This window comes from Taeniopygia guttata, chromosome 2 (assembly GCF_048771995.1).
Source record: "Taeniopygia guttata chromosome 2, bTaeGut7.mat, whole genome shotgun sequence".
Taxonomy (NCBI): Eukaryota; Metazoa; Chordata; class Aves; order Passeriformes; family Estrildidae; genus Taeniopygia; species Taeniopygia guttata.
The window spans coordinates 56,461,687-56,484,654 of record NC_133026.1 but is presented as its reverse complement, the minus strand read 5'-3'; the positions used below and the strand labels follow the sequence as shown (position 1 = coordinate 56,484,654).

Below are 22,968 nucleotides of genomic sequence, written 5' to 3'. Positions count from 1 at the left end.
GCTAATGTGTGTGTATATATATTTCATAATATTGTAGTTCTGTGCTTTTCAACACTGAGGAAAAAAATCCCCGTAGTTTCTTTCAAAATCATAATATACACTTTAATTACATATCACATTTTCCTTTGGGTAGCGCCAGTGAATATCTTTAGCAAGTACACTTCAGTCACTGAAGTAGATGGCTTTTTGTTGCTGAAACTGAGAACAAATCCTTGACATTCTTGTAGTAACATAAGGATAACACTGTCATTGGCATTAGATTCTTATGCTAGTCTGCCTTTCTCAAATAGGTGTTTAGAAGAGGAGTAAAAGAAACACCAGAGATAAAAAAGAAGCCGTGGAGAAAATAAAGGGTAGTTGTCAACATGCCAATGAAAATCCATTTTCAAAATAGAGGCTAGAGCAAGTAACTTGTGAGTGACAATGGATGGAAATTGGAAAAGTGAACACAGTGAGTCATAAGAATAAAAACATTCAATGGGATGTATTATCATTTAATTTATGTGACCTTTACAGCCTCCTAATAATCACTTTTACTTTCTGTTTGGAGCCGTTGATCCATTGGATCTTAAGTTGATGTAAGACCTCAAGTAACCTTCCTCCTATATTTGGCTAAAGTTGTAAACTTCTTGTAATTGTTTGCTTTACTGTAAAACAAGATAAAAATGAAAATAGGAAATGTAAAATGTTCAGCATTGCTTCTTCCATGCTGACAGTAGCATTGGGTCAACGCATTTTTTTCTTGCCAGGTGCAACAAATGATGTTTGTAGCAATATGACAGAGATCCAGACTGACATAAACTTCTCAGAAGTGAGAAGCTGGGTGCCACCCTGTAAAAATATCAAGGCAGATTGGATAAAATAGTAATTCTTTATCTACTAGTTAAGTAATGATATACATTCAATGGAAATGGATTTGCTTCCCCTCAAATGATTTTGATAACAGATAGTCAACTTTTCCTATATTGACAAATTCTATAATTTTTTTTGTGCAGAAAGTGTCTGAATATATTGTACTATGTATACTCTTGTAGCTGTATCTTTATGGATTTATTTCTTAGCCAGATTTTAGACATTAGTATTAATAGAAGATGGGAGGTTAAGATTTTTCTCATGACTTTGTAACCCAAGAATTTTAAGGAGAGTCATATCACATATAGATGTATCTATCACATTTTGTGATCTTCTGTGATGTTTTCCTCCCTGTGATTTGAAGAAATCTGCCGATAAAAATGCACAGATTATCTGGTTCTTGATATCCAAAAAGAGTAACTTTATTGAAGATAACTTTATGTGAGGGAAGAGAATAAAAAGCATGGATTTTCTGGCTTAAAACTGGTAGGGAGTAAGCACCACACAGCTGGTCCATCACTCCCCCTCCTGTGGGATAAGGTGAGAAAAGGAAGGATAAAAGTGAGAAAACTCATAAAGACAGTTTACTAGGGAAAGCAAAAGCTGCTCACACAAGCAAAGGAAAGGAAGGAAAGGAAGGCAATTAATTCACCATTTCCCATGGGCAGGCAGGTGTTCAGCCATTGCCAGGAAAGCAGGGATCCATCACATGTGGCAAAGGTGATACGGGAAGACAAGCTATATTGCTCCTGATGTCCCCCACTTCCTTTTTTCCCCCTCAGATTTATTTCTGAGCAGGATGTCACACAACATGACACATCCCTCTGATTAGTCACAGTGGTCTGTACTGTTTGTGTCCCCTCCCACCTTCTTGTGCACCCCGTCTACTCACTGGAGGGGTAGGGTAAGGACCAGAAAAAGGCCTCAGCACTAGGCTTAACAGGTAAGTGCTGCTTAACAATAAGGAAAATATCCCTGTGGTGTCCACACTGTTCCCAACAAAAATCCCAAACACACCACAATAAAAGATACTAAAAAGAAAATTAACTCTACCATAGACAAAACCAGTACAAATCAGGAAATGAATCGAGGGATTCTTGTATGCTATGCACCTGGTGGGATTAAGTGGTGAGATTTCTTTTTGCCTTAGTTGAATAAAATTTTAAAGTATTAATTCTTTTACAGAAATACTTTGTGTTTGTCCAAACTATTACTTTATAGTGACAAGAAACTATGTGTAAAATGTCTCAGGTATATGCTGCATATATCTCTGTATATTTCACATTTTGGAAGGGTTTGCCCTTCCAAAAAGGATTATCACATTTCTGTTTTCCTAAGAAGAACAGCTTTTTTTTTTTTTTTCAGATAGTTTTCTTAGGCACCTGGGTGGTATATACATCATTATCATTTCAGTTATGAGGCTGGGATTGAAATATATTTATAACTGTACAGACACTTTGATTCCAATTCTAAGAATTGGAATTAGAGAATTTTTTTTTTTAAGTATTCTTGTGGTTACTCATTAATTATCTCTACAAGGGAGATTTTACTTGCTGTTCTTGAGATTTGGTAACTTTACAGAAGAATATTATTTAGAGAAAAATGTGTAGATACTGCCTAGGACAGCAATACTCATTCAGAAATGACATCAAAATATTGCATATAACATACCACAAGGTAGGAATGAGTCTCTGTAACACATTGTAACACTTCATGAAGTCTTTAACTGCAAAGATCAATATATCATTAATCATGTTTAATTTCTTTTCATTAAGAAAAGACTATTGTTTAAAAAACCATAAAGTTAAATTATTTGCTGTCCATATTATAGTCCCTTGTTCTAAAAAAAAAAATCCAAAACTCAGAGATCAGATGGTAATTGACAGGCATAATTTATTCCTATATATTAAATTCCTTGTATTTCTCTTGTACAATTTTTATTCAGTCACATTAAATAAAAATAAATGAGATTTTTTTCCCATAGAAATATGCTTTGAATTCTAATTGACTTCAAATTGCAACTAAACTATAAACATTTGGTTTACAATAATAATAGTATTTTATTCATCTTAGATCCAAAATAGGAAAAAAAAAAGAGAGGTAATTAGAAACTGTTGTAAATAGTGCATGCATCAATTGCTTATTTAAAATCACAGAATTCGCAGTACATCGAGTATATTGCTATAAATCATTGAGTTTTACTGGGATAAATATAATGCTACAGGAATCTGTTAGGAAAAATATTGATTTTCTAGCTATTTTTAGAAATGTGTAATTTTAATTAGAATTGTTGGTTGTTCAACAAAAGAAGCAATTGGATAAACCTATAAAGTATGAATCCATCTTCCCTTTGACCATGACAGTTACCTTGCTATTCTAATACAGTATTCTTAAACTGTTGAACAGCCTCTTGTGAGCTTGCTAGCAAAATGTGACAGCATGTGCACTCTTTGGATTTTTTTTCTGGATTTTTGTTTTTGTTTTCGGTGTAGTTGGAGAATTATTGGACCAAAATATCAAGACTCATTGTCTCTTTGGGTATGGTGTGTACAGGTCAAGACTCTGCCTAGCATAGCCTCTTGCAGGTTTGTATTTTCAGTTTGGACTAAAAAGAGCTGTTAGGTAAAAAATAGTCTTGCTTGATGTTACGTGGGATGTGCAGGTTTGTTCAGTGTTGGTTGAACAGCTAATATTGGTCGCTGTTTATGAGTGTCCTGTGGCCATCTGTAGTAATAGGAAATCTGTAGTGATAGAGGAAAAAAAAAAGAAAGGAAGAAAGGAAAAAAAAACCCACAAAAAAATAGCCGTGGTTGTTGGACAGGACTTATCAGAGAAACAGAAGTGAGTTTCCTTGAAATGCAACATTGAAAAGAATGAGCAATAAAATAGAAATTAAAAGCAAAACTAAGTCATGTTAATTTTTGCTTGTTTTCCCTTCAGAATATAATTTCTATCTTCATATAATATTCCTTCTAATATATACTTTGCTGAATAAGCATCCCTATAGCTGCAAAATTTATACATGCACACATATTTATATATACAGAAACAAAACAAATAAGCAACTGTACCCAGATATAGAAACTTTAAACTTTATCAGCTATCCAACCACCTCTCAGATGGCACTTACAATAAAGCCTTTACTGTCTAAAGAGCTCCAGTATTGTAATCCCAATTACAAAGCCATTCATGGAATTATCTGACAGAATTCAGATTAAAAAGAAACCAGCTAACACTAAAAATCTACCAAAAAGTCTTACTTCTATCTTTACCCCTCAAACTTTTTTAAATCTTGATATTCTGTTCCTTCTAGTTCCTGATTATTTTAACAAATAATTACAGACCATTAATTTGCTTGTATGACTATTTACTTCATTTTACATTCAGACTTCAGTTTTATCCAAAAGCAGAATTTCTCATTTGTCCTGGCTGAAAAGGACGAAAACTCTCCATCCAATGCTCATTTTAAATAATACACCAATAGGCACTGTAGGTGCTGTATATTACCTGCCATTCACTCTATTCCGGTGTTCCAACATAGAAGACTGGTTGGCCAAAAATTTCTGTTTCAAAAAAGTAACATTGTCAAAGTAAACCTTATGCAAGTTCTCACCTCCAAATCATTGTTCTATGAACACCAAAACCAAAATCAACTGACCAACCAACCAAAACCAAAACCAAACAAGAAAAAAACAACAAACAAACCAAAATTGCAGGAAACTACTTTTATTGTTGGTCTGTCTTCTATACTCCTTCAGGCAATCTCTGCACACCACAAGAAAACATCTCAGATTAATGCCAAAGTCTGGGTAGTTTCCTAGGCCTTATCCAGTTTTCTTCCCTTTACAGCTCTTTTAAGAACAAGTTCATCTATAATTACATGGGATTATTCCAAGCTTTCTTAAGTCAAATCACTGTGTCCATTCATTTTCAGTTGTTCTGGAAGATCTGTATTTCCAAGTTCAAGCAAATATATATGCACACACACCACTATGGCCTAATAATTCCTTTTAATTTATACCATAAGTCAGACTTTTTTGCTTGCTACTTAGTCCCTCTCCTTGCAAAAGTCATTATTTTGGAACATCTTTATGCCTTGCAACGTGGGTGTTGCTACTTCATTACTTGCTACTAAGCAAGATTTGGGTGTAGGAAAGGAGATGCAGGGTCTTGATTCTCTACAGTCTTTATTTTGCTTCTCACTCTCCACTTTGTCCTGTTTCTCAGTATAAACTCTGTTAAACTACTAATTCTCCAGACACTGAAACTGTGAAACAAACCTTCAAGTTGCAACCTCTTATGCAGAAGTTAAAAATGTCCAAAATGTCCTCCTGAGTTTGCCTTATTTCCTGCATGTTTTGAAGAAAAGGGCTACTTATGTTTACCCACATAACTTCACTTAATACTCCATTGACACACAGGTTTGTTTCTTCATTTGGTGAGCAAAGCAGATATTTTCCCTACGGACTGAGGAGATTCTGCCTGTTATTCCATTTTGTAGTTCCTCATTAGTCCACACTCAATTATGTCAGTGTTCTATTGTGGCATTGGAGTCCCTGGGTGAGCAAGGATGGGTTGGATTCAATCTACACAGGGACTCTCAGCCAATGTTATCCAGTTTTAAATGCAGATATATCACTGGGCAGAGAGCTGGATGGGGCTAAGACCTCAACCAATAGCATGTGTAATTGGAGCTCTTATAAAAGAAGCTAGTGGAATAAACTCAAGGCTGTTTGTCACATGGAGATTTGGTATGTGTGTGTGTTGTCCGTGTCTACAACTACCAACCCCACAAAGCATATGAATTTTAAATGTAATATTCTATTACTTGAGTTATGCAGCTAAAACAACTTCAGTGTATTTATAGCTCTCCAGAGCATAGCTTTGTCCTACATGTAGGAGCTCACTGTTGTTTTCTTGTCTACCACATGTTCTCCTTACTGAGAAGGCAAATGATTTCACTTGAATAATAGTAAATCTACTACTAGTCATAAATTAATGACCTCATCAAACAGGCTTGGAACAGGGTACACAATTAAAGGATACAGAATAAAAGCCTCTCAGAAGAAGTTAAATGAAAGACCACTCAGTATTGTATGCTGAGACTTCCAGATGTGCAGTTTGCCTTCTTGCCTGTCACATACTTTCTCTGCAATCTCAAGTGATCTAGAATAACAAAATAATGTTTTATTATTGTGTTCTGTAGTCAATAGAAAAGACTATATTCCTTTTCTGTATCATAGATGAAGCAGTAATGAATGCCATAAAGATTGCTAGTGTTGCTGCAACTAATGATCCAAGATGTTTCAGATGAGGTATAACTCATTTAATAATGTCAAAATATTTTACTAGACTATCTGGATGTATCTGAAAAAAAAAGAAAAACCATAATCCAAAATACTCTTTCAGGCATAGAAACCATTTCTATCTGAAATAGAAAAAAGTGGAGTTTATACAGAAGTTGAAGAAATCTCTCTAATTTTAAATAGATAGCTATCAATTGCATTTAATTCTGTAAAGGAAAAAATGTATATGCATATATATTTGCCACCAATGAAATAGACTGCTATGAAAATAGTGTTGTAGAGAATAACAAGAGATAGTTATCTCTCAAAGGAAAGATATTTAGTCAGTTTATAACCTGCAGATATACAGAGAGGTTAAAAGGGAAGGAAGAGAGAATATGATGCACAGTAAAAAGATGAACTCGCTTGAGTTCATTGTTTTTGTCTCCTGGATGAGTTTTGAAATTCTGTTCCAGGTTTATCTTTGAAAGATATTTTGTTGGTTATCCTTGAAAATCAGGAGAGAAGGATCAGAGATGAAATAACTGTTTTGAATAAAATCTCTCTAGTGGCAGCTAGATGTAGCCCTTACCAATTACCCATGCAAGGTCATCTCCAGTGCAAGTGATTGCTGATTTCCACTCATGTATTTCTCAGAAAAGCACACAGCAAAGAGTGTGAAATGTGTTCCATTATGGGGAGGGGAGGAAAAAAATAGAATTCAGTGATTTAGATCTCCAGAGAAGTGTTCTTGTTGGAAGAGTTTCTCCTCACATTATTGATGTGGGTTCTTACAAGTGTTTTTCAGCACATTGATTTTTTTTTCCTGAAATAATTTTCAAGTTTGGTTTTTTTTTTCAGGAAGTGTTCTACATAAATGATACCTGGAGAGGAAAAAGTAGTCATGTCCTTATTTGGCTTTTATCACAAATTTAGTGTCTCTCTTCAGGCTATCTCTGCAATAGTCCAATATTATTACTGTTTCCTCAGATGCTATGGTCAACAGCAAAAAAGACAACATATAGAAGGCCAGCAAACTAACATATATATCTCTGTATAACCATAAAACATGAAAGATGTATCAAAAGAAGCTGTAAAATACAAGTTAGCTCTTAAATGTCAACATACTTGTCCAATGAATATTTCTGAAATCCACAGGTTTAACTGACTTTTCCACCTCAGCTTGGTAGTCCAACAGAATCTATTGCATTGGCCTGACCTCTTGTACCTTGAAGGCTGAGACAGAAACTGAGATTGTGTAAAGCATAGAACTATATCGATGCTACAGAAGGCATTCAGAACACGCTTGATCCAACTGTGGAACCCAGGGTCAGACTATGCATAATTTAATTCATCTTATCAATGTCTACTTCTCTTTTCTTACACAGTAGTGTTAGTATATGTATAAATTATGTTTTCTGAGCATGAAAAGCACTTTTGAATGCCCGTGTAACTATAGTAGAGTTTTACAGTACACAGAAAAATTCTTAAGTGAAAATTTCCTTGCCTCTGAAGTTTCTAATTGACCCATGTCCATCAACAGTTTATCATGCCCATGCTCATGTGATACTTAAGAGCAGATATCCTTTCACAATACCAGTTAAGACACATCCTCTTCATTACTGAGATATGCAAAAAATTGTAAATTTTATTATATAATTGGCATATAACCTCATACAACAGGTAGTTTCACATTGCATAGACAACAGTGAATATTACATTGCCTAAATTGAAAACACTTCATCATGCTGCAATGTACTGCAGATTGTCTAATGTAAGGCACAAAAGGCTACAAACTGTTATACACTATTTGTGTATCTGATATATTCTTAAGAGATTTCTAGTCATGGTTTGACATTTGAAACAGCTTATGAACAAGCTTGTAAAAGATGATTTATAATTCTGACTCACTGAAATTGAAGAAATTCTGTTCATTTCATCCAGCCACAGCAAACTAGCATAATGAATATTAACACTCCCTACATTTTTTTCTCTATCAAGTCATCATGGCCCAATAAACTGCAGTTACCCCATAAGGAGACTTTGCTAGATAAACTGAGAACAATACAAAAAGCTATAGCAGAATTTTAGCATGCTAAAATAATAATAAAGTAATTGAGCACAAGGTGAAATTTCAACCACTTTAAGAACCATTTATGGGAAAAAAATTCAAATGCATTGCAAATGTACATTCTTGTCATTCAAGATTGTTTTTTCTTCTAAATGTGAGTTTTATGAAATTTGTCGATAACTGAATGAATTTTGCAATACTTACACTTTTATTCAAATAACCTTGGGAAATAAAATCATAACTTTTACAAAGTTTCTTAAAATTTGATCTTCTTGCTAATTTTAACTGTGATTTTTCATGATAAATGATTGCTTCTATTTCTTCCTGACTGCTAAGAAAGAATGTAATCCTTCTGCTATCATCTGATTAGCAGGAATGTGACTATCCATGCTGCAGGCACAGGCACTAACACAAGTTTGAGGAGCCACTGTGTAGACATCAATGAACACTTTATTAAATTACACAGTTTTCTAAGCAGGCACAGTCTCTCAATGCCCCAATTCTTTACGCTTTAGTGAACTGCCTCTGCTCTCTAAAGCTGTAAGGTTTCAGCCTGAGCTGAAGATATAAACTCCTGATGAGATTAGACTGAGTTTTTAGATATTTGGCACGCTTCTGTGCTTATTCTATTTCTCTAATAAGGCTTAGAGTTTGCTGGCAGGTGAAAGCATCGGATAGCAAAGGCTAAGAGATTTAAAATTCCACCTGCCCTGAAGGAAAAGAATATCTTCTCTTAACTGTTCAGCATTATTCATTATAATTCACCCTGCTCAGGCAAATGCTTCAGTACAGGGAGAAGGAATTGTCACCAGATCTAGATATTCAATGATCTCTCATGATTCATCTTGGCAAAATTAATATGGAATTTTCTGATATTTTTATTTCCAGAAAATTTATGGTCTGTCAAAGATGAAATAAGAAAAAAAGAAAATAGGGATAGGGAGGAAGGAAGGAAGGAAGGAAGGAAGGAAGGAAGGAAGGAAGGAAGGAAGGAAGGAAGGAAGGAAGGAAGGAAGGAAGGAAGGAAGGAAGGAAGGAAGGAAGGAAGGAAGGAAGGAAGGAAGGAAGGAAGGAAGGAAGGAAGGAAGGAAGGAAGGAAGGAAGGAAGGAAGGAAGGAAGGAAGGAAGGGAGGAAGGGAGGGAGGGAGGGAGGGAGGGAGGGAGGGAGGGAGGGAGGGAGGGAGGGAGGGAGGGAGAGAGGGAGAGAGGGAGAGAGGGAGAGAGGGAGAGAGGGAGAGAGGGAGAGAGGGAGAGAGGGAGAGAGGGAGAGAGGGAGAGAGGGAGAGAGGGAGAGAGGGAGAGAGGGAGAGAGGGAGAGAGGGAGAGAGGGAGAGAGGGAGGGAGGGATCAAATACTAAAAAGCTATAACTGCTTTAGGATTTCAGATGAGTTATATAATACGTGAAGCAGAGGACTACCCACTTTGTAAAAAAAGTTCTCTACTGATTGTAAATATGGATGTTTTAGAAGACAGCATGGCTATAGGCTAGACACAAAGAGGATAATCATTTTGGAAGATATACATGGGATGATTTCACACTGGAGGAAGAAAGAGCTAAATTCACTACTAGGAAGAGTATAGCAGACAATTTATAGGATTACAACTTCAAGAATTACAATTTCAAAATCTTATGGAAGGAAATTCAAAGGACTGGCAAGACCTTCTCTAAACCATATGTCTAGGACTGTATCATTTGATGTCGAAAAGCATGTTATGCTGGCTAGCAATCAAGAGAATTTATTTTGCTTTCAACACGCAAAAGCAAATCTAAAGCCACTTTTGAGATTAAAACAGGTAAATAGAAAAGTATGTAGTTGATCTGGAATGAACAATCCATACTCATACAGGAGAATAGGGTGACCAGTGGTTGCAATGGTCACTGGTAGCAGTAGCACCAAACATAGAGAGAGATAATGAAAAGAAATAATGGCATGGAAGAAGAAGGGATGGCGTTCAATGGGATAGAGTTGAAAACAGCTTGAGAAATACTCTGGTACCAGCTGCTGCAGGCAGCCAATTTCGGAAAGCAGTTTGCTCAGACTGTCCTTCAAATCCTTCAGTCATATCTCATTTCAGCTGCCAACTATCCCTGCAAATATATAGGAAGCTTTAGTTAACACTTAACCTAAATCACCGTGGCTGTGAATGAAGTAAATTGCTTAGACTATCTGTGGTGTGCATTGAAAATAATTTCTTAATTTCAAGAAGTGGTTCTAAAAACTACAACTGTAACCCTTTTTTCCTTTTGTTTTTTTTTGGTTTTTTTTTTTCTGTAGACTGGGTAGCTAGGTGTAGTTGTTCTTTCTTCAAAAATAATATTTTTTTCCCCTAAATGTTTTGCTGCCTGCCTGATGTCTAATAATTTACATGTTATAAATCATTAGATGTGTGCTCAAGCCTGAACACTGAATTTACAATCAGGCTGAGTGGAGAGGAAGGACTATTTCATACTTCTTATAAATAATATTCCTGTCCACATAGCTTCTTTCCTGTTTTCTTTTTCTTCCTTTTTTTTTTTTTTTTTTTTTAGATAAGTGATTAAAAAATCTACCATATTGAGATTGTTCAGAACTATTATGCTTCTTCTGTATTATTTTCTCCAGAACTGTGCCTAGATAGTTGTTGGGAGGACAGGGTTAAAAGCAGAAGAATGGTTGGGGATCTCTCAGGTGATCTTGCATCTCGGAGTGCCAAGGCCTGGAGAATAACAGTGTGGGAAACCTCACATATTACACCTTCTGCTGATGATGACAATGTTTTGAAATATTTGGAGGCAGTTTCACAGATATGCTTGAGCTCCTTGCTTTAGGAGAGAGAATAAAGCAAAGATCATAAAAACCACAGAGGAGATCAGAGCATGGTGGTAAACCACATGGACACAGGACCTTGACCAAAGTGTGCAAACAGCAGAGCTGCTGTCCATCAGGGTGGACTGAGCCTGATGGTGCCTGCATTCCCTCTTGGCTGTCTCTGCCCAGTGTTGCTTCAGGAACCTCTAGTTAGTGAGTAACAAAATTATTTTACTCTTTTCATTTCAGACATAGGTTTGTGGTTGTTCTGGCTGCCTGCCTGTGTCAACTCAACACAGTAGCATATTGTTATGCTGTGCAACCTATTATGATCTTTCCACTTTTTTGCTACATCCTGCAAATTTCAGATAGTGTCTTTATTTTTTTTTTATATGCTTTGAGTTTTTTTCTTTAATTCAGCAGAGAGGGCTTATACACTCTATAAATGTAATAAATTAACTCTATACTTGTTCATCTTTATCATGCAGAAGAGTACTGGGAAGCTACCCTGCAGAAATTTAACTCAGTTTAACTTGAACATATACAGTCAGATAGGAAAGAGTCATCTAGAAGGGGGAACAGAGTGCCACATATAATAAAATGCTCTGGGTACCTCACAATTTACAGAAACTATAAAGATTCAAACAACTTTTGCATGTTCACAAGTCACCCACCATTTTGTCACTGCTGCATGTATAACTTTTCCCACAAAACTTTAATGACAGCAGTAAATTTAACTATCTATGTAGAAAACTGCTATAATAGTGTGGTACTCTCCATGTCTTACAGTCAGAAAAGGTGTATTCACTGGATGTAGAGAGCTAAGAATTATTGTTAACGATCGAGGTAATCTAATTAACACATAAAATCCTCATTAATAAACAGTCAAAATTTTTATGCAAGATAACTTACTAATATCTTCTGCCTTTTCTCTGCTTTTCTGCTCACCCTTTGAATGTCCCACTCTGTCTTAAGCGTAAGGGTTTCACTCTTCCTTAAGAAGACAAGAGAGACGTTTTGGTGAGGCATACAGAGATTTATAGAGGGTGGAGTACAATATGCTTCACAACAGGAGAACTGGGAGGAGTGGATTTCGATACCTTTTTCCTCTTCAGTTTAACATCAACTTGGAGTTATATTTTCCATGTTTTGGATTTCTGTTTGCTTAACTACAGTTGTGGATATTCAATTACTGAACTACCAGTGGAACATAGATTGCATCCTTAACCTTACACTTTGAATTTAGTATAGGGCATGTTTATTTGTTATTTTTTTAAATCCAGTTAGAATTTTTAGTGCATAAATATACCTTGAAAAAAGACAGAAGGTATGCTTATATATAATCTCCTGTAGCCCAAAAAATCAACTTCTCTATCAAAAATTGTAAAGTTCAAGATTTCCTTTTTCTTTGTTTTCTGTGCTTGTATTTCAGTATCTTTCTCCCCAAAACACTTCTTTGAATGAAGTAATTTTGATGATTAGGAAATATTATTAATATTAAAAATTATAATACCCAATCCCTGAAATGTTAGTTGATGGGTTTTTTAGATTAGCATTGAACTATGTATATTCAACTCAAATTCCTAAGCAGATTAATGGTTGCAGGACTTCATAAAGAAGACTGAATTATAAGGTTCAAAGGTGTAACTGATTACTTTACAAATTCCTGTTATAATTTAATAACTTGAACTGTGGTTACTGTGGTGTGCAAGGGTTCTTCTACAAACTATGAAATAAGCAGCTTATTGACAATTTACCAATTATCTTCTTAGTTCAGAATCAAGAATTAAATTATGGATGACTTCAGTTGACTTCATTGGGATATAATACATAAGGTAATGAACATAAATCTATAATACAAGAAATTATGATATTAGAATCCATTATGAATTGATCATTTGACAAACCTAATTTGTCTGTTTCAAATACTCTTAAAATTCTTCATAAAAATGTATTGTCTTCTTTTCCCTTAAGGGATATCTTACACCAATGGGTTACATATACAGAGAGAAAAATTTGTTGTGTTTTGAGTTACAGGCTCTTGCAAAGCAGTCTTTTTAAAGTACTTGCTTCATCACACTATGCTCTAAAGCATTCAAATTTTTGATTTTGATAGAGATGGCAAATAAATTAACACAACTAAATTATCTGAGCTGAAGGCTCTTCTGAAGCTCAGTGAAAATACAGCTTTTTCTGCACTTAGCTGTCCTGCTACTTCTAATTTTACTAGCTTGTTAAATAGTCCCTATTACTTCAAATCCTATCCAGAGTCTTGAATTTAGTTTCTGACACCGTAAGCCAGGAACCAGGGTTCTAATCAAATAGAGGCACCTTAGCAAGTTGCCTAATTCAAGGAAGAACCAAAATCACAGGAATTATGGTTCATGGCTGATGGCCATAGGAACTTTAGCAGTAGGCTGAGGCTGGAGAAACTATGATAGAAGGTCTGCAGACTATGGTGGCAACTCTCTACCAGTGGCTGTAGAGGGTCCAAAAATTTGGAGAAGTCAGACAGAACATCAGAAGAGTTTCTCACTGTGGCTGTATATAAGAATAGTACTCTTGGCATCAACTTTGTGGAGCAAGAGCAAAACAAGAACAATATGCTCTGCTTGCTTCTAGTATAATAATATTAAATATTATTCTCCTCATGAGATTCGAACACAGTTTAATCTAATTTTTCAGAAAGCATCTTCAATTCCAAAAATTACTTTCTTTTGTACAAACATAGCAAAAAGATTGAAAGACAAGATTAAAGCCATGAACGGCTCCCAGCTGAAAGATAAATGGAGAAAACAGGACCAGCATTTCATAAATATCTTTCCTTAAACAAGCTTTTTGAAATGTCACCTAATTAAAATTCACTTCAAGTCTGACCAAGGTCAAATGCAGAACAAAATTCTTAAATGGTAGCTATCCCAAGTAAATTTTTTGTTGTGCAAATTTCTTCCTCACAGGAGACATTTACTAAATTTTATTATTTGAAAAAATTAAACAGACACTGTTTTTAGATCTGTACTGAATTTTCTCTTATAAATTTGGTTCTTCTGAATTCCAAAAGCAACTATATATGAATGACAAAAAAGCAGACAAAAAGAGGACATAGTTTAATAAAGAAATAAAATCCCTAGTGCAAAAGTTATGTCTCCTGAACCAGTAAGTGGAACTGACACATGCATCAGTTAGAAGCATTCACAGCCCGTCTTATACAGGTGTTAAATCTTAGGCGTTTCAAATGGCATGGAATATGTTTTAGTATTGGAGGGAGGGCTTACATGAATGAGAAGCAATATATAGTATTTTTCAAACTTTGCTAGAAGTTGAAAATCACATGAATACACTTTGAGTGGCATTAAAATATTTTCATCAAATTCTGAGAGATCTAGAAGTGATCAACCTGTGGAAAGCACTGCCTAATGGTTTTAAAACTGTTACCAGAAAGCTAATGGTGATTTAACAGCTTCAGTGATGATTGATTCATCTCTTGCATACTAGAAATTGTTCCAAGAAAACTCATTAAAAATAATACAAATCCACAAACCTGTATAAACAACAGCACAGTTGGGCACAATGTTCTTCTGTAGTAATTTTAATGAAATTTAGAAGGATATTACACAGAAATATGGCCATTACACAGGAGGATATTATACATAAATTGGAGATATCAGATAGATTTTATAAAGCTTTAATTTTTTTTTCTTTTCTATTGCGACAACAATTCAAGAACTGATCTTCTGGAAGAAGAGGTAGAGAGAGATTTGATGAGAATGATTGGTGAAATAATATAATTTAAAATTATTTAAAACTATTTTAAACTCTTTAAATTCTTTTTAAAATAAATACTTGAAGCCAGCAAAGCTATTTAAACTCTTCTGAGTTTCCAAACCCTCCTCTAAGATAATTTTTTTGCCAAAAGTTTGACAGTTTTCCAACTAGTTTTCCAGGGAATTAAAAAGAAACAAAAACAAAACAAAAAAATAACACCCCACCAAACAGCACACAAAACCACCAAAAAATCCTTAACACCAAAAAAGCAAACAGATGAAAAATAGTTCTTCCTCCATTCACTCTTCCAGCACAGAATCCAGATATGCAGTCTAATACAGAAGTCAGATTTCTATTTACTTTCTGTAGTTATGAATTAAAAAGTTTCCTTCATCTAATTATCTTCAAACTTAACCTTTATACAATGCTTTTTATTAGTTTGGTCTGTTTTTTTTTTTTTTTTCTGCTAGCTCATTTTTAAAGGTAAATGTTATTACTTTAGAGTAGACTACTATCAAACTCATCACATTTAAAGCAGGAAACTGAACTCCAACAGGACTCTCAAAGGAGAGAAAAGTCGTTGCTGTTATGTACATCCATTAAGCAGCTGTGCTTGCCAAGTACATTAGCTACTTTTGTGAGTTTAACAAATTTCATCTGAGCTTTCATTCTGCTGACCTAATTTAACAAGAAGGAAATTCAATAACAGCCCCTAATATTGAAGCATTATTTCCCAAGAGGCATTTAACAACACTTCTGCATCAAATAATAATGTGTGGATAATGGAATATATATACTGAGGGCAACAAGAAAGCGAAAAAAGGGAAAAAAAGAAAGGAAACACTTCCCCTCATACACACACACACACACACAAAGAGAGAGCAAGAGAAGAAAATTCTATATACCCTTTTAAAAAAAAGCAGTAGGTTTCAAAATTTTAGGAAAATTGAGAAAAAGAATTTCAACTTTGAATTTCTTATGGTCTTTGAGAAGACATATTTCTAATTATCTTAGAATAAATATTTGCCCTCTTCTCTTATTCAGTATACCTTTGTCTTAAAAGAACACAAACATATGTTGTGATAAAGAATTTCCAAGGTGGAGGTCCACATCTCCAATTTGTACATGCTCATATAATTCACCATATGTAGCATATTTATCATTATTAATTTATATTAGAACTGATTGTTCTATGTATTAATCAAAGTTCACAAATGAGGTAAATGTCAAAATTTTAGGAGAAAGGGAAAAGGGTAAATTAAATGATACATAACTTGGTCTTTGTTTAGACCGATGAAAATGGGTATCTGTGAGTTACTGAGAACAGGGTTGGGGCCAAAATCCTTAATAGCAGTGGCTTTGAGAAGTTGGCTGGACTTCCAAATACTGGAAGAGAGGAGAAAATGTTCTCCTGATGAATATAACTTGAAGACAATAACTGGTTCCTGTGGGTCTCAGTTTCTTTCTTTGACTGAATCTGAGACCCACAGGTTCCTGAAAAGTATCTGTTCAGTTATTAACATGCCTCTCTACAGTGACATAGTTTTTAAACTATGTCACTATATTTCATAGTGCACCCACTTTAAAAATCCTGACATTTTATTATATGCTCTTTTAATCAACACAGGCCTGCTGGAAAAAGCCTGAGTAACACATCAATAGCAAATTGAAATACAGGAAAACTTTCTGAAATTTTTATGTAGTCCTTCTTTGAAAAATAAAAATATTCAATATGATAGTGAAATATAGTGTAAAGTTATTGAAAGAAGAGCACATTACTTACCTATTAAAATCAGCAAAGAGGAGAAAAAACAACCCAAGCTTATTACTACCTGAGTTTTTTGCCACATGCGGAAGAATATTCAAGGAAATGCAACAATCATCATTGTTTTTTATGGGTATGCTAGGAAAATAGCAAAATCACCCTGATTAAAGTTTGCAGAAACTACACCATATTAAGATGACAAGTCAAAGGGTTTTATTATTTACTGGAGGAAACAATTACCAAATGGTCTCACTAACAAAAACTGCTATTCTTTAGATGCTGGTATAGAAGTAAAGTGAAGAGAATTTACTGAATTTCTCTCACTGAAATAACATCTCATGGTTCTCTTAGATGGAGGAAGAAATAAAATTAAACAAAGCCAAAAAACAAAAGTGGAGACAAAAGAAGGGTGAGTTGGGAGAGGCTTGCCCTCTGCCTGCAATATCATTTCCCAAAATGAGATTAAATTCAGTATTTCAGGATACTTGGAAAACAGGCTGTCATATTTTTAAAAATGTTTCCTACATTTTAAGGCTAAGCTTGCATCACTCCATATTGCAAGACCATCTCAAGAACTTTTTCTGTTTAAAAGTTTGCTTTATATCTTGTAGTTCTTCTGATGCATATGATATTCCCTTTTACCATTTAAAATACCCCAGAGAAATGGTGTTTTACCATTTGTAATTTCTAAAACTACTTTGTGTTAGAGTTTCATGTCTCTTGATACTAAGATTAATAAAACACTGAAATTCTTGTAAATGAAATTGGGTGGAAAACATTTGAAGCAAAGGCAGCAGTATTTAATGTGTAAGTTTTAGCAATATTTATCCACCAGTCTAAATAAAGAACACTCTTAGAAGTTTCTAAATTGAAATTTTTTTCATGGAACTCTTACTTTTTTAAAGGAAGTATTCTTACAGCAGCTACCTGATATATTCAGTGTTCCCCCTATATGGATAAACTTTCTATTTCTGACCAGATTGCCCTCTATGTCATCATGTTTTGTATATGAAGGGTACAGTAGCAGTGATGTTGGACACTAAGAAGTGAATGCATTTCACCTTACATTGTCTCTTCTCTGTTTACTTTCAGGATTTGGTTACTGTATACATGTAGTTCAGAGATGAGCTGCTGGAAACTGCTTGGCTGCATCAGAAACTAGATACATTAAAAAACAAGCCAAGAAAAACAAAACTGCACTCCACGGCCAACCGGCTTGAAGAGCATCAGCAGTGGAAAACTATGTCAATACAGCAAGTCCTATTACTTGTGCTGCTCTGGATGTGGCTGCCACATCCCTGCCATACAGAAATGCTCTTCAGAAGGACTCCTGATCTCAGACCGAAAAGCTTTGGAGGACGTGCTTTAGGGAATGATGGGAAAGCAATTCACCGCCAGAAGCGAGGCTGGATGTGGAATCAGTTTTTTCTTTTAGAGGAATATACAGGATCTGATTATCAGTATGTAGGCAAGGTAGGTTTCTCACAAGGTTTTCTGTATAATTTTCAAGTGTTCTTATCTTTCCACAGTCTTACTTTCTATGTTTTATTCTAATGTATAAGAAGCAGATTTCCAAGAAACGGATATACTGTTTCTCCTACTAGAATCACTAACTTAATGTTGGTAGTTAGAGCTACTGAGAAATACTTGAAGGAAACAAATTAAAATACTTTTGACAGATTTGTTTGTTTCAGCACATCATACCTACTAGCAGCCCACTCAGTATGTCTTCATTATCAAAGCATAATATTATTTAAATCATTATAAAATAATTTTCCAGCTGTCTCTGAATATTTAATGTTTCATACAAGATACTGCATTTTTTTTTCTATGCTCATGTTTGAGGAATGCAACCTATTTTGAAGAAAAAAGCTTCTTCCTTTTTACCTCTCCCTTAAAATCAATTAACTGAAGGGAGTAAAGTTCATTTGCAAATCATGTGACAGAAATCACATGGTTAGGAAGTGAACTGCAGTACAAGACAGGAGACTGATATATGTGACTGTGTAGCTTACTAGAGGTGTACATAAATGACACTAGAAGTGTCCTTTAAATAATTTTCTATTGATGTTTAGGTTTTCCCACATAATTTATTGAAAAATATATAATGTATAATCCCACAATAACATTCAAACAGGTACAAGATGTTAATTCAAAGTGGTAATTTTCTTGAAAATGAAATTTAGTGTCAGCAGTAATGGGTACAACTTAGCACCAATGGTTGGTTCTAAACAGAGAAATTCCATTTTCTATAAAGCAGATTTTCAGTATTTACCTGGTTTTGGACTTGAAAAATACCACAGTGAAACACTGACTTTTTGAAAATCATTCAATCACAGAGCAGATAAGATTATAAGGCATGTTTGGAAATCAACTAGTCCAAACCCCATGGTCAAAGCAGGGTAAACTTGATTTTCCTCATGACTATGTCCTGTCAGATTTTAAATAGCTTCAAAGGTAGAGACTCCACAATCTCACTGGACAAACTATTCAAGTGTTTGACCATCCACTTTGTTCCTATATTTGAAGGGAATTTCTTGTATATCACATTGTGCCTATTGTCTCTGAGCACCACTGTAAATAAACTGGTCCTGTCTCCCTCACTTCTTCCCAACAAGTGTTTATATACATTAATATGGTCTGTGCTGAGCCTTCTCTTCTACAGGCTGAACTATCTCAGCTCTCTCAGCATCTTCTCATATGAAAAATGCCCTAATTCTCTACTCAATTTTGTGGCTATTTCCTGGACTCCCCTCCAGTAGTTCTGTACCTCGCTTCACAAGGGGAGCCCAGACCTTGACACAGAAGTACAAATGTATCTCACCAAGGCAGAAGAGAGAGGAATGATCATCTCTCTTGATCTCCAGGTGTTCTCTTCCAAATGCAGCCCAGGGTGCTGATTACCTTTGCTTCAAGGGCAGTTTTCTGGCTCCTGGTCAGCTTGCTGCTCAAAAGGTCACCCTTCAAAAGTACTATCCAGCCAGCTGGGTCCCAGCACATATTGGTGTATGGGAGCACTATATTATAAAATATTTATTGGAAGAATTAAGGACACTGGAGGATTTGTGAAAGGAAAGGCATATTAAAACCAATGAAATTTAAACACCGAGTAAAAATTTAAGAGTGCAAGCTTATGAATGTGTAAGCCATTTTTTATTTGTTGTCTTGAGTCTGTAATATTAGCACCAGCATTTAAATAATGCAGCCATTTCCAAAACATGTTGAGAGTCTTGTAAATAGTCCCTATATTTATTTCATCCAGTTCTCAAGTGTAACGTCATGACTCCCAAGTGTTCTGAAGCAAGTAGGCTAATTCCTCAGTCTGGGTCAGGTTGATAGCTTATGAAAATTGGCCTTGCCTACGAAATAAGAAGGGGTACTGTATCAAAACACTTTACTATGTATTGAAAGTATGTTGTTTACAACAGTCCTAGGAAATAAATAGATTTCCATGGCACCCAACTTCATATTATTCAAGAACCTTCAGAAACATGTTGATTACTTTTTTCTTATTGTATTATTTTTGAATATTTATGATTTCAAATCATGAAGAGAGAGTAGTGTTCCTTAAAATTTTTCTTCCAGCCAAAAATAAGCAAAGAAAAACTCTTTAAAGAGTAAAGGGTTAAGAATTTTTAAGATTAACTCACCTGCATTAGAAAAGCTGTTGATAAACATTGAACTAATTTGCCTGAGAGAGAATAAGTGTTTGCAAAAGTGAAGTGATAAGTAAAGATAAGTAAAATTCTGGATTAAGAGTACAGCACTGAGAAAAAACTTGATAAGCAGTTAAGACAGCCCTTTCATCTAGTTTGTTCTGCTTACAAGAGTTGTTAATTTGCGAAAGCAAATTTAAAATTAAACATTATATAAAATTGCCCAGTAGTAATTTTGTGACAAGTTTGGGAAAAGGGTAGAAAACACATATAACATTAAGAGTATCATAGCATGGTATTTGTTCAGGGAGAGTTTTACACAAAGGAAGCTAATGGAAAGAGATATACTTATATGTGGCATAAAAACAATTATTGTTAAATTGATAATGCTTTATTCTGATAGTCTGAAATCTCAAATGATTAGGTAAATAAAGAATTACTGATGAATTTTTTTCTGTATAAATTTTATAGTATCCATCACCTTTCTCTTCTTTTTGCACTTACCTTTCCAACTGCCATCTCAATTCTATATTCAAAACATTCCTGTGTGTTTCCTTTTATCTGATTTCATCCAGAGATAAAATTATTGTGATAGGTGAGTGACATAAAATGCCACTTTCCTGTTAATTTCTCTGCAGCGTGTTTGGAGATAGTGTTTGGAAATTTTGAGAGAGAATAAGAGAACTCAATGATTCATGGTCAAGGACTAAGAGAGAATTTTTATGCAATGCCAGTGGAAGAACCAGCAGAACTTCCAAAGATGATTCATCTGGGTTTATGGTTTACACCTTTTGGTTTCTGATCTCATGGCTGATATAATTTTTCTTGTTTCTTAACCTGCATTTAAATATCTGTCAGGGAAACCTAATAACTGATGAATGTTAAAGAAGTGTCTATAATTCACAGTGCAATTTAGGCAGTGATTTATTCACTGTTTGGGTCATCTTCAGAATGTTCAGCTACAATAATAGGATGGAAAAAGCTGTTCATTGAATTAATGGAATACATATATTCCATTAATGAAGCATTCCAACAACTGAAGCATTCTTTCTTTAATCTGTTTGAAATATTGACTGAGATACATTGAGAAATATTGACAGAGTATATATTGACTGATTATGAACATTCCCAGGTTTCTTTAGATCAATATCATTATCACAAGAAAGTGGATGGTCATCCTTTTCTTCATGTAATAGATAGCATCCTTAGAACAGAAATCAAAATTATGTAAGTGATTTTTGTATATGCAGAACCTCAAATAATGATTCCAGCTGTATTTCTACAAAAGGTTCAAGTCATAAAGAAGATGGAAAACCAAATCTCTCTCTCCATATATATATATTATACAATTTGTCTTTGAGTTATCTTTGCAAAAGATAGAAGAAAATCTGAAGAAATTTAGAAGAAATTTCTTACTAGAAGAAAATCTGAGTAAAAGTGGTCCTCCCACTTTCAGCGAAACAATGCAGGAATGTTCTAAAAGAAGTGTAAACCTCATGTCAAAAAACCAACTTTATTAATATTAAGGAAAGTTGATTAATAATTTTTATTTCTTTTCTTAGTATACAGTTTCAAGGCCCATTTATTATTTTTCAAATTAAGTGCTGAAATTATAAAATATTATGCATTTTCAAACCTGTTCTGAAAAACTTCAATTTACTTTGAGTATATCCAGGAAAAAAAATTCTTTTAAATCTAAACTTTATTTTCTAGTAGTTGTCACCTAAAGGATGCACTACTATGTACCAACAATATCTTAGTATGGGGTCATTCAAAAATAATTTTACAAATAAGTTCTTTATCCATATTTAAGTTCATTTCCCCTCTTATTTTTTTCAACAGATCTTGTCAATTGTTTAGTTTTGCAGATATTTTCCCAACTTAGCTTTCTGAGATAGATATTGACTTTTTCTGCAATTTCCATTACAGTAGTTTTATTGCATAAAGTATCAAATGGCGCAAATATTTCAGCACTTTGAGAGACTGAATTTCTTAGAAACACTGCAGTGCCTTTTGGTATCTCAAGGGACAATTCATCATATATTTGCACATAAAGTGTAGTCATCATCTTTGATGATGTAAAGAGTAGAACATGTCAACTTCACTTAGTTCCTTTCACTTTGAGAATCACAACCCAGACATGATTCTGAGGGAAAGTGTTAGCAAGCTGTGTGTGCAAGACACATTTTCAAGAACAGCACTTATAGTTTCAGTAGCTTTCTACTGACACAGTGGATGATGTACCGCACAACAGTCAGAAAGATGCAAGGCAGTGAAGCCTCAGATGTTGCCTGTATTTTTCTTTCTGATGAAGCAGCTACCAAAAGTACTGTTTTGAAGAGGGTAGCACAAAATACCATGTTTTGATTTCAAAGGATTCATCATCAGGTGTGACACAGACAATAGAAGGTCCCAGTGAAGTGGTGTTATTGTTATGGTAAGGTGAAGACTTTCCAAACCCTTTTAAAAATCTCTGCATTTTGATTTCTGAAGAGGGTTTCTACCATAGTTCTTTCTTTTGTGAAGACCTTTGCTGCAATGAGAGACTGAAGAGTAGGGTTTTGAATTGCAAGTGCTAATATTTGTGTGCAGGCTTAATATTTGGTGTGAAGGTCTGACTGAGAGATATAAAAAGCCTTTTCTTTCAGATGACAGTGATCAGCTCTGTGGCACTGAAGTTCTGTAGAGGTTGAATTTTCATCTAGAGCAGATTCTCATGACAGAGATTAATAAAAAAGAATGGAAATGGATGGAAGATATTCTGCACACTGAATAAATGGATAG

The 22,968-nt window shown here is 34.7% G+C and overlaps 1 protein-coding gene across 4 annotated transcripts in view; it reads left to right on the top strand.

Annotated features, from left to right (window-relative positions):
• CDH10 (cadherin 10) overlaps positions 1–22,968 on the top strand; it is a 93,460-nt gene that overhangs the window by 20,654 nt on the left and 49,838 nt on the right. For 3 of the 4 annotated variants that reach the window (XM_012571522.5, XM_072924064.1, XM_072924065.1), the window contains one exon: positions 17,621–18,001. In XM_012571522.5, coding sequence (XP_012426976.5) covers positions 17,771–18,001 — 231 coding nt within the window. In that variant the 5' untranslated portion in view covers positions 17,621–17,770. Of the gene's footprint in view, positions 1–12,770; positions 12,834–17,620; positions 18,002–22,968 lie in introns of all 4 variants that reach the window. The other variant, XM_032746839.3, reaches the window with a different exon arrangement.